General features: G+C 48.4%; 2 protein-coding genes across 5 annotated transcripts in view; both read left to right on the top strand.

Annotated features, from left to right (window-relative positions):
- The first annotated feature begins 297 nt into the window (after positions 1-297).
- On the top strand, positions 298-2,053 carry LOC126571728 (28S ribosomal protein S5, mitochondrial). The gene is made up of 2 exons (XM_050230495.1): positions 298-748; positions 825-2,053. The coding sequence occupies exons 1-2, from the start codon at positions 544-546 to the stop codon at positions 1,973-1,975; spliced, it is 1,356 nt and encodes a 451-aa protein (XP_050086452.1). The 5' UTR covers positions 298-543; the 3' UTR covers positions 1,976-2,053.
- Positions 2,054-2,187: 134 nt separating this feature from the next.
- LOC126571727 (autophagy-related protein 2 homolog A) overlaps positions 2,188-12,379 on the top strand; it is a 20,374-nt gene continuing 10,182 nt past the window's right edge. For 2 of the 4 annotated variants that reach the window (XR_007607918.1, XM_050230492.1), the window contains exons 1-2: positions 2,188-2,514; positions 3,271-3,811. Coding sequence is in view for 3 of the 4 variants with exons in the window: in XM_050230492.1 (XP_050086449.1) it covers positions 3,644-3,811 (168 nt within the window). In the remaining variant the exon portion in view is untranslated. Of the gene's footprint in view, positions 2,583-3,270; positions 3,812-12,379 lie in introns of all 4 variants that reach the window. The other 2 variants (XM_050230493.1, XM_050230494.1) reach the window with 2 other exon arrangements.

The raw sequence follows: 12,379 nt of genomic DNA, 5'->3' as shown, positions 1-12,379 counted from the left end.
ACAGTTATAGCGTCCTGATTGTGCATCAATAATTTCTTTCTGCTAATCGTATACTATTATTACAAAGGTTAAGTCGTTTTTATACCGAAAAAAACAAGTTAATTAACAGTTTTTTGACTTCAAACTGTCATTTTGAATTGTTTATTGTTTTCGAAACGTTTCGAAATTCGCATGAATCATCGAACGCCTGAGGCCATCGTAATCGAAAGTTACAGAATAAGCACCTCAAACTTCGAAAAGTTTGACAGTTACAGTGATAATCGTTAAAGTATGAGTGCTATTCTTTGTTTAGTTTTTTTTGCGGTTTTTTTTGCCTCCGATTTGCGGTGGAAAACTTGTTCCGTGTTCCAAAATCACCATAAAAAGGGGGGAAATTCTTCACATTTTCACCTGTGCCGTGCTGTAGAAGAACAAACTGGACTTTGGTCGTGGTTCCCGTACGTTGAACTATCGGTGGGAACCGCCTTCCCTCCCGGAGAACCATCATCTACCGGCTCGTGTTTTGTAGGTTTAAGTTTGAAAAAATCCGCGAATCGCCTCGAAATGCTACGAATCGCAACGAACGGTTCTTTGGTGCGAGCATTTTCCTTGCTACAGATCACCTCCCGTGCCGGGCCGGCACCAGTGTGCACCAGCTTTGCCAGAAAACATTCTACACTCGTGCCCGAACAGTCCAACATCCGGCCGATGCTGCAGCCTTCCGTTCCGGCATTACATAATTCACGGTCAACAAGTTTCTTCAACAAATGTAACACAACGCCATTCCAATGGTGATTACAGACAGACCTTGCTCCGGTACAATAATCTACCCTTTCCTCTTCCAGTGCCCGCCGAACAGATATGGAAGGGAGTCATCTCAGTGAGTAACGCCGGCAAGAAGCGCGGTCGCGGTAAAGGATCGGGTCGAATCACGGCGAAGGATCTGAACAAGGGGCAGGTGATTGGCATGGGCAAGGCAAACATCGTATGGCCTGGCCTTTCGGCCCCCGTGGTCCGGGGTCGGGAATTGGTCCAGCAACAGCGCCTGCCGGAAGATAAGGAACGAGAGGCGAAGCTAAGACGCATCCGCGACGAAATGGTCAACTTCAAGCGTCTCAAACTGAGCCCCCTGGAGCGGGGCTGGTCGGGATCGAAGATGCCAGGCCGCAGCCTTGGACCACCGGATGCGATCGGTGAGGATGAGTTTGTCGGGTTCGACACCAAGTGTCTGGAACTGAAAGCGGTCGTCAACATGAAAGGCAACCATGGACGCAAGCGGCGCGTTTCGGCCATGGTCGTCACGGGGAATGGAAACGGACTGGCCGGGTTCGGGTTCGGAAAGGCGATCGAAGGTCGGGCGGCACTGCGGCAGGCAAAGAACCGTGCCGGCCAGAAGCTGATGCACTTTGAGCTGTGCAACGGAAACACGGTGTTTCATGACTTCCATTGCCAGTTCGGTGCCACGAAGCTGTTCGTCGAACGCAAACCGGAAGGCTACGGGTTAAGGTGCCACCGAGCGATACGCACCGTGTGCGAAGTGCTCGGAATCAAGGATCTGCGGGCAAAGTGTGAGGGCTCCACCAACGTGCAGCACGTCGTGAAGGCGTTCTTTATCGGATTGCTGCAACAGAAGCACCACCAACAGATTGCGGAGGAGAAGGGTCTGCACGTGGTCGAGTTCCGGCCGGAAACGATGAACTTCCCGAAGGTGGTCGCTAGCCCGACGCGGTGCCGCACGGAGGAGGAAATTGAGAACAATGAAATCCTCGACTTCACCCAGTACTGCATGGGCGGTAAGATTCAGCTGCAGAAGAAAAAGTTCCCGCCCTTCTACACCAAGTTCCGCTCGTGGGATATCTACATGAAAAAGCAGGAGTATCTGCGAAACCAGGACAAGGTGCGGATACGGATGCTGGCCGAGACGGGTGAGGTGCGCAGCTTTTTGACCGAAAAGTATCCCGAATGTCGGATGGGTCCTGGACGGAAGGAGGAATAAGGCCACGGAGAACGATGAGGCGACTAGGACGAAGTAAACGAAAATAAAACTCTTCCATTTTAGAAGAATGAAAAGGTATCCGCGGCTAACCCGCAGAGACGGGCATTGCCAGAAAGAAACCATGAGCAGAATCTAATGGGGCCCCTGAGGAACGAGTTAATCTGAAATCTGATAAACCGCCTAGCGCGGGGGCTTTAGTTGCATGGTCGTGGCAAATTATCTGGATACCGTCCCGAAAATCGTTCGAAGAAAAACAAATCAAATCAAAACAAACAACATGGTACTACATGGTACAACATGGTTGAACATGGTAGAACTGACAGTTCCTGTCACAGCTTGTCAATAAATCGAATGAGCAGAAAACAACAAATCGCAACAAAGGAAGCTCGAGGTTCCGCGATACTCAACGCAATTTCCTCTCCAAATCCCACAAATCAACGGACAAGCAGTGGAATTACGTGAATAAAGTTAGTAGAACGGGAGTAACATTGCTGCAGACTGTTTTCGTGTGAAAAAGTGTACTGGATTTACGAGACAAAGTGCGTATTCTTAGTGTGTGGTCACGACAAAACCACACAGAGTTTGTGGCAGTAAATCGCGTCAATAAGTAAAATTACGCGTTTTCTCGTGTTTTCCCTAAACCCTTTTTTTTTTACCTCGTTCCTGTTGTTTCTTGTGGTGTGTGGATAGGAAGGGGGTAGGGGGGGTGTTGGCAGAGGGAAGGGAAATTCCCTCTCCCTCGTAGCGTTCGCACAGCTGTTAAAGCGTTTCTACACACAACTCAATTTTGATTTTACCAACGAGAAAAGAACTATTTCTTCTTTGTCGTGATGTCGGCATGAGGAACATACTCTCCAGAAAAGTAGCTTTTAGAATTTTTCCTCAGCAGAACAAATTGTCCAGATCATGATGAGCCTGAGGGTCCACTCTCAGTAGTGCAGAAAAGGTTCTTTTTCGCTGATAAATAATATCGCCAGTTACCAATGGGGTTTCAAATAACGAGTTGCGTGTAGAGACGGCGTAATGTGTTTTGGTTCGAGTGTGCGCATGTGTTTGTGAGACAGCGAACCATCCAAACGCACCTCACCCCCAAACACCAGAAGCAAAAGAATATTATTTTAACACAGCAGCCCGATCAGGAAACGGAAAGCCATCGGAGGGACGGTGGTTTCTGTTGATATCCTGACTTCCCAAGAGCAGTCATCTCGCTAAGCTTCCATTACGTTCCGAAGTGATTCCAATTTGACGGTAGTCTGAGTCGAAATCTCCTGTTTACGCATTTTTTCGACTGGCAGGATACGGCGCACTATCCCACATACGATACCAGCGCTGAAAAATAGCACCGAAAAGCAGCAGTACCGTTAATGAGAAAGTCTTCAAGTAACTAGTGCATATAATTAAAAAGTGAAAATCCGCGTGCGTGTCCCGCCACCAAACCTTGGGTGACTCTCATCAACCCAGTTCAGTGTAAAATCCAAAGTTCGCTCGCAATCAAGCTCGGAGAAGTGATAGGCGGCGGTGTCGTGGCGTGTTGTGTGTTAGCAAGATTATAGTGAGTTAGAGAATCGTCCTCGCCGAAGAGGGGGCCCCGGGCCAACTGCCTATCGTGGATTCGCCAACGGTCGCCCGTCTCCTTGCCACACTCACTCAGCACCACCAGGCATCAGCATGCCGTGGTATGCCCCTTGGTCGGACGTGATCAAGAAGAAGATCTGTCGGTTTCTACTTCAGCGATATCTGGGCCGCTTCCTGGAGGAGAAGCTGACACTCGATCAGCTTAATGTGGACTTCTACAACGGCACCGGTACCGTGCACAACGTCACGCTCTACTGTCAGGTAAGTGGAAAGGGTGTGCGGGGACCCACGATGCAGGTGACATTTTCGTGATCGATCCAAGAACCAGATCGAAAGAAGGGGGCTAGCTAGCACCACCCTAGAGCAAGTACGATTTCAACGACGCTTTTGCAAATCAACGCAATATCGCTTCACTTGCGATGCGCATTAACTAGACGATATCGGGGTGCTGGAAATCGTAACTTTGCCCTGCCCGTAAACAAGGCATCCACTTATACTCGGCGACTGCCACCCCCACCCTCCCTGTCTTCATTCCATTTGCGTAAACAAGTTCTCGCCATGACGCCATGAGGGGGTGGCAGAGTGTCGCTGAAGGGGCTCGGCTCAGTCAAACCACTTCAAACCACCACTCTTTGTGTTTGAAATCTGTTCAGGTGTTGTTTTGTCCATCGTCTTCCAGTCCACCATTTCATCAATCTTCTCGATTCTGACATCACGCCCTTTGCAGTTGACCAACATTGGCATATCGCTGCACGATTGGAATTCTGGGTTGATGATCGAAATTTTAAGGCCCAACACCGTGAAGCTGTGCCGAAAGGTATAAATAGAGCACCCAGGAATCGGGAAGATTACTGCCGCCGCACCGCAAGCCAGCGAGAGAGAGAGCGAGCGACACAATTTGTCTCATCCACTTTTCACAACAAAAACAGATTCTTAACGGCACACCAATGGATGCACCCCAACTTGCATTCGGCGGCGCACCACACGGCCGGCGGTCTACTACGTTACAAATGACGTTGTTTGCGTTTGCGACAACGTTTTGTTTTTGATTGAGCAGCAGCGATACTGACAGATTGTGTGTTGCTGCAGCCAAAGGGCCACCAGCTCTTTGTAGAAAACTGGCCATTTTCAGCACGATTCCGCAGGCCAACGTTGTCGCCGTGTCACGGGGGAGCAGCAGAATGCTTCCGAAGCTCTCACCCGCGACACGCGAACGAACTGCGCATTATGTGATCAGCAGAGTGGCCCGCTGGCCCGCTGGCTAAGCGCGAGATTCGATAGCGCCACAGGCAACGGGCACTGTCACCACAAGAGATAGTGACCAGACCTCCAACGGTCTCTGCCGGGTGTGAGGGTGCTTGTGTTTAAGTGATGATGGGCTCACTTGCTCCCTTGCGCGGCTGCCCTGTCGGTGCGTGCGTTCCGTTGGTCGGCAGCACATGGTTCCTTCCTGCCGCCCGCTCTCCATGATCGGCGCCACGAGTTTTGCCTAGTGCGAGGTTTACGCGAGAACGCTTCATGGCCGTTGGTTTTCCACGCGGCCGTAATAGCGCCATGGCTAGCTTAGCTGGAGCTATTTATGAACAACGGTGTTTCTTGGCATAGTTTGTGTTTTCTGCCGTTCAGCTATTCGGCCTCCGGCAGTGAACCCCAGCATATGATGGTACGAGCAGCAACACCATTGGCTCCATGTGTGGTTGTAGTAATTACGCGGATCCTTCACGATCGGATCTCACTTCCTGCGTGCCAGTCGAGCCATGTCGATAGCTGTGTATGATCGAAGATCCTTACATATCGTTCCTGCGAAGACGTAGCAATTGGATGGTAGGGATCATCTGAAGAAAGAAAGAAAAAAAAGAACGTGTATGATCATCTATCTTCACTGAGTCCCGCTCTAAAGCAATGATAGCATCTTTGCCTCGAAGTTTTCCATTTGGTTATTATTCTAATCGATTTAATTTCAAACACGCATTCGGTTTTCTGGAAAGAATGAAATTGAAAAAACAAGGAAGAAAATGTTGCGCACAAATGAAGCAATGATTACCGTTTGCGTACTTCCTGTAGTCATACAGATTACTTTGATTGATTTAGAGGAATTTGTAGCTCGCGCAAGACGCTTCTTCTGGGCAGTGAGCAAGCCACTGCCACTTGATGCTCAAAGTTAATCCCCCCGGCAACCGTGGACAAAAATCATCTTAGTTACCACTGTTCTTGATTGAAACCCTTGATTTGTTCTTGAAGAATCTGTTTACAAATGAATGGTTTGTGAAAATTAGAAAAAAAACTTTCTTTATATCAATTATTTTATCTCCAAGCGTTTAGTCCTAGTTGGCAAAGTGGAGTGGCTCATGAACGGCGGCGATATCGGCCATCGCCCTGCCATAGTTTTGCACCGATTCCAATAGGCCAAATGTCGACCAGCGTGTAAACAGGTCCCCAGGCCTAACCGACATTTATCTTTCCGTTTCGCTAAGCATTTGAAAGGAAAAATGGGGGAACTGTGGTTGGCACCAGCCACAGTATCAATCGTGCGTAAGGCAAAAGGGAGATTGGGTAGCTCTTGATCATCAGCCTCTGCTGGTCGGTGTGCCAAACCGGTTCCCCATCCGCCTTCGTACATCATCGGCATCATGCCGTGGCATGTATCTGGGGCTGTCCGTGTCCGTGTCCGTGTCCGATTTAACCCAACTGGCGGCGGCCTGCTGGCTTCCCTGCTTCGTGCCGATCTCTCGCGTCATGGTTTTTTTTTGCCACACAAAGGCGACTGCTCTTCCACCGCTAGGAGTAGAGATGAGGTCATATGCTGCTGGTAATGGCCTGAGCGACGAGCAATTTGTTCTCTACTATCACAATCCGCTACAATCCGTGTTCTTCGTCTGTTTACCATGTTTCAACGAGTACCGATTCATCGCCGATTTCAGCCAGCAACCGCCGATGACTAGACGCACGTAAGGGTCACGCGAGTTCAGCTGACTCGCATCATCATCGTCGTTGGCTGCTGTGATTAGCTTTTTCCGTTTCCACCGGAAGTGGAACGTTTTGCAGGACCGCATTCGATGGCACCGCGGTCTCAGCAACCCATCCAACGCGCCCGTCGAAGGCAATGTGCCATGTGCACCGTCTTCTTCTCTTCGATTGGTTATCGTACCGACCGTTCGACCCGCGGCCACGGTTCGTTGGCGTCCTCCGGGTGGTGGGTGGCATCTTGAGCGCTGGAGGAAGACACATCTTTGTTTGGGTGTCTGGCTCGGTCGCTCGGAGACGCGGGTTGTGGCAAGTAGTACAAGAGGAAGAGGGGGCAGGTGGAAATGGCAATGTGAGCAAAGATTAGACCACGATTCCCAACACCGTGGATCTTTGTTCGTGGAGCTCCGTTAAGTCCCGGCGAAGATTAAAGTTACGAGACTGGACTGACTGGTGTGGTGTGGTGTGGTGGGTGAATAACTTTTTGACGCTCCAGACAAGCATCAGCAGACAAGCGACTACATCAAAGCATTGCCACCTTTGCCATTTCCAGCCAGAAGAAATGACGCCTTTCGCTCGGTTACAGGCGTGCAAGATGTCCCAGTGCAGTGCATTGGTCCCGTCTGGATTCTCCTCGTCTGGAATGAGCAACTGCCGTTTGGATGAACAAAGAGATGGCTGGTGGCCCTGTTTGTTCCATGATTGAGCATTGATGCCACATTAGTGTGTTGGGGGGGAGCTAATGATGAGGAGGCAGGATGGTGACGCACGGTCGGGGTATGCATTTAATTTTGCGTTCCCGTATCCTCAGAGACTGTGCTGTGTCTTCATGGTCTCTGCATGGCATGATGCGCACCCTGTGGCTCACCATCTAGGTTGGTAGTAATTTTGTAATGTTTTATTTATAACTGTTTATACGGTGGTTTATCATAAGGCTACAATTATTCAGTTTTTTTTTAATATTACTACTGCTTACTGCTTGAGGAATTGACTCAGCATATGCAACCAGGTGAAGTGGATTCTTTGTTTTTTAATAAAAATATACAAATTGTCATACATAAATTGTCATTGTAGCCTCATCGGAACGGATACATTCTCTCTTAATAGCTATAAAGATTGTTTAAGTGGCATGTGCTTATTAGTAAATTCAAGCAGTATGGTTTCTGAACAGTTTTCTTTTTGTTTGTGGTTGTTTTGCTTTCCAATATCCAGCACCTTCAGCACATTGGATTCAATTCTGGATCATTCTCTTCCTCGAGTCAGGTCAAATTCATTCACGAGTGTTATGACGGACTCGGCCAAACAGCCCCAACTAACAGGGCCGTGGCCTATCGTGACATAAAGCATCAAGTACAAACGACATCACTGCATCATGAACACATCTTCGCCTTCTCTTGCACGTGGCAACGAACAAAGAATATGTTCGTTTTGATCTTGTTGATCATGCTCCTCTCCTGTTTCATCCGTTCAGAAGTGTAGTGTACGGGTTTGGAAGCATGTTGGCTTGTATGTTGGCTTGGCATCGCCGCCCGTCTGTGTCCTAGGAAATACGTCTCAGACAAGTAGAGTAAAGTAATCCGTTACTCCAACCCGGTTCACAATGAGCTGTCCAGTTGGTTGGTGCCGCGGTGGGGCACCATTAGAACTGGTTTACACGATGCCAAATCGAAGGACGCCGGGTCTATTATGTGTCTTAGAAAGCTTCCACAGGAAAAGAATGAAAACCACTAGTCCGTAGACAAGGGAACCGATTGACAATTCCAATATCGTTCGAATATCTTCGAAAGTTGTCTTTCCTGCTAGTCTTCTTCGATTCACTCCGCGTAATGCAACACTGAAAGAACGTAGATTGCAGCGTCGTCTTGTAGCGTAGTTTTGTTCTAGGGACCTTCGGTATCGCACCATCTTCCATAACACTGCAGCCTTGAAGTGGCACCCAGGAGGAAACAAACTGCAGACTTGTTGGTGCCAACCGTTAGCATGCAACGACGGCACCGCCTCAAGGCCACGATGACTGCTGACTGCACCAGACTGGGTGGTAGTGTATCTTTTTATGCAAAAAAGGAATAAAGGCTCGACTTACAAGCGACTTTTGCTTCGCTCATGAATCATGCCAGCAGCGTCGTAGCCAGCAGCTTTGTTTCATCAGATCGATTGAACAACATTTACGCCATTTTGATCATCATTTCCTCGTACCCCAGCTATGCTCTACTAAAATACTATGCATCGTATCGTTTAGCACACTTTCTGCAGTTATCACTTTCCTGTTTGGTTAATAACGCATTATCGATAACAACGGATGTTCTAACGGTACTAACCTCTGCGCCCCAAGGGGGGGGGGGGGGGGGGCATGAGTGCACTCTCCACGCAACTGTGTTTGCTGTGAGTCACCGGAGCACGACGTATGGTTAAAGGTCATTGAAAATTGCAGGTTAGTAGCAACGCAATTGATTACCGTTTCTTGCAGCACACTCGCGTGCATATATTAGGTGTGCCGATCAACCGCACGCCCCACCACCCCGTGTGGACACAATGTTTCCTCGTGTGTCAAGCACGTGGAATGAACTGGGACGGATGGCCGGCTGGCTGGCTGCATGCGAGAGAGAGAGAGAGAGAGAGAGAGAGAGCATATCAGTTAATCGATGTGTTCCGGTACAGTTTTTGTGCACGATAAAAGAAACGACCTCCACTCCGTTGAGAGTTTTCCGTCCGAGGAGACACATGGTCCGAGAGCCACCGCGAGAGTATGACCCTGACCATCTGGGTTGGCTATGGGAATCGATATCAATGTGTCGATGATGCCAAACGTGTGCGTTTCATTAACAGCTGATTGTTGTCAGAGGTTTTTTTTTTCACCATCATGTTCAAACTTGTTTGCCATGGTCCGGATCGTAATTTACGTATTGGCGCCTCGTCACGCCGCCATCCGGAATCGCTCACTATCGTGGCGCTCCTTGAACCTGCCGCGTGTCCGTCCGCTGGTGTAGTAGTCTTTTGCGTCGTCGTCGTCGTCGTCGTCGTCATCATCATCAGCATCAGCATCAGCATCGTCTTCTGAAACGCGTTTGCCGTTGTGATTGTGTGAATGTTTGCCTTGGTGGCCATGGGTTCGGTTCTTGGTGCGATCCAAAAATGGTTTCAAACCTTGTACGACGATGGCGACGGCGGATGGTTTGCATAGCGATGATCTCTTCCGTTGGTTGTAAACGAATTTCGAGCGAAGCGGCATCTTTGCACACCGGTCTTCCAGTTGGGTGGAAAGAAAATAATGGCTCAAATGTTGTGGTTAGCACTCGTTCCAATGCTTCTATCATGATCAAATGATTAACATTATCTTTGTACCATGGTAAACGGAATGTGGTTTTGTTTTATTTATTGGTCAGCTATAGACAGACAGCTCGGGATCAATGAAGAAGGCTCAAATTGACGTGAAACGGAATTCACTTTCCTCGTGCTCGGGCACAACGAGCGACACGTCAGATGTGGTCGGGTGTTTCGTTGCGCCTAGTATAGTCCTTTTAGCGACAGCGACCCAGACCTTGCCCAACTTTGAAACGGCGCATTTTAGCACCATCACGCCAGAGTGCAATTAAATGTTTGCTTCATGAAAAAAAACATCCAGAAATGTACGATAACAACAATGCCCGTGTTGTCGTTTGGGAGTCGCTGTTTTTTCCATTTCTGAATTGAATTGTGGATGCAGTTATATCCTTTCTTTAATGAACCGTATAAGGTGTAAAGATTGTTGATTATGCTCTGGTTTCTGATTGTATTTGGTGGTTGAAATCTTTTATTTTTTATTTTTTTATTTTTATCGTTTATAATACTCCCAAACCCATCCCTATTTCAAACCACCAATGATCGATGTGTTGAAAATCCTTTTAACAAGTAAATTTTTTAGTTTAATCTAAAAAAAATACAATAAAATAACATTTCAGAATGCTCTTTTGTCGGTAGCATCATTTGTACACATTTCTTTTAAAGCTTAACATAAAAATTAGAGTTTAGAGTGGAGCTGGATATAAAAAACACGAAAAAAAACCGACAAGAATTAACCACCATAACAAGACAGCGATTTAGACAATCTACTAATACATGTTCAGACACAGGTACAAGACACGGGAGACGACGCGGCCATAAAACAACATACCAGCCGCGGTATGAGCAGCTCATCATAAAAGCCACCAAGGCGTGTATTGCAATTGCGAAACATCAAAGCAAACAAATGGTCACCGCCGCACCCTATAATCCATGGTTCCACGCGAACGTAAAGACATTGAAATTATACGAACCGAAGAATGTAATTGTTGATTAACATTCAACGTTCAATAGTGCGTTCCTATCATAGGCACCGGGGCAACGAAGGGAAGTGGTCAGTAAGTTTACGCAGGTTCTTTGGTGCCAGAACTCTCCAGCGTAACCGTGTCGCGGTGTATCTATTTTTGGTCTAGTGTTCTTTTTTTTATTTGTTGTTTGAACAAGGGGGTTTGAGGTAGAGCTCTACTGACTGACCCGCGAGAACGGGTGCTGGTGTGCATTCGTAAAGTCGCTGTGATGCTTCCGCAATCGCGCCCGCGCTGTGCGTAGTAGTGGAACGGTAGATCGCGCCAACCATCGGCTCTACGGTTCTCGCTACACGGCCAGCAGCGTGGCTATCATCGCCCACCACACTTTCGTAGCAAAACGCCAGTTGCATAACATTTAGCGCGTTAGCGCACATCATTGCGTTGAATGGATGATAAAATCGGAATAACGATCATCGGACCACTACGGGCGTGTCTGTGTACGGTCGATCACCATTGTACCACGGATGGGCACGATCCAGCACAACAATACCGCCACAAACCGCCCTTGAGGACGGCTCATACGCGGCCACGATGTACTTCAATGCTGATGGCAGAACACTAACCATCGAGTTAACATATTTTGATGATCAGTTCGGGTGTTCTGTTCCAAAAATCTCTCAAGCGTAGTTCCAACAGCTGGCGCATGTCCGCACCACTTCTGGCGCGCTGGTGTTCGCACGCATCAACCACGTGGCGCGACGTCGCGTCGCCTGTCAGAGTAATGTACGCGAGCGAGCGCGCGCGCGTGTGCACACCCAATCGTCCGTTGGCCCTTTGGTGGTGGGTGCAGAGCGCGTCTCCTTTCCACCACCACCACGTGATCTTCGCGTGATGAACCTAGCCGCCGTCGCCAAGCATAGGCCACGGTGAGCCTAGTAGCAGACTACTACTAGGTGGTAGAACTATGGTGTTGGTTGGTGGTAGTAGCGCTCGCTGTGTGATTCCAAGCCCCATCATCACCAACGTCCGCATCGTCCACCCCTTCCGCGTTCGAGCCAACCATCAACAGCGTCCTCAATATCATGCTCGTTTACCCTATCAGCGGGCACTATTCCGCTTCCACTACTACCACCACCCGACACTGCCGAGTGGTGCCAACATGTGGAGAAGGAGTTGACCCTGAGCATGGCGGCAGCGATGTTAATGTTTCCTGAATTTTTGACCACCATTGTGCGTGCGTGCGTGCGTGCGTGTGGGTGGGCGAAAATTATAATTTTCGGAAGAGATCACCATGACGAGAAGGGGTTAACGTAACGCAAAGAGTCTAGCATGACCTTCGTTTTGTAGCGTTTGTTTTTAGTGGGTAGATTGTTACCGTGCAATGAATGGACAAGCACTTAAGTGGTAAATTGCTACTGCACGACACTGTAAAGACACTTTACTTCTTTGCTTTCAATTATGGTATTGATTGGAACAATAAACATTGATAAAACAGCTGGAAATCCGTTCAGAATTATTCTAATGGATCAATTAACGCATCAATTTATCAACGATCGACTGTGATCGGTGAGCACCACAC

This window comes from Anopheles aquasalis, chromosome 2, assembly GCF_943734665.1.
Source record: "Anopheles aquasalis chromosome 2, idAnoAquaMG_Q_19, whole genome shotgun sequence".
In the NCBI taxonomy this organism is placed as follows: Eukaryota; Metazoa; Arthropoda; class Insecta; order Diptera; family Culicidae; genus Anopheles; species Anopheles aquasalis.
This window is presented reverse-complemented; position numbering and strand designations above follow the sequence as displayed.

Excerpts from the sequence above, each read along its gene's own strand:
- LOC126571728 (XM_050230495.1), top strand. The coding sequence starts at position 544 with ATGCTACGAATCGCAACGAACGGTTCTTTGGTGCGAGCATTTTCCTTG. Across the intron at positions 749-824 it reads AACAAGTTTCTTCAACAAAT|TGCCCGCCGAACAGATATGG; the intron begins GTAACACAACGC and ends TTCCTCTTCCAG.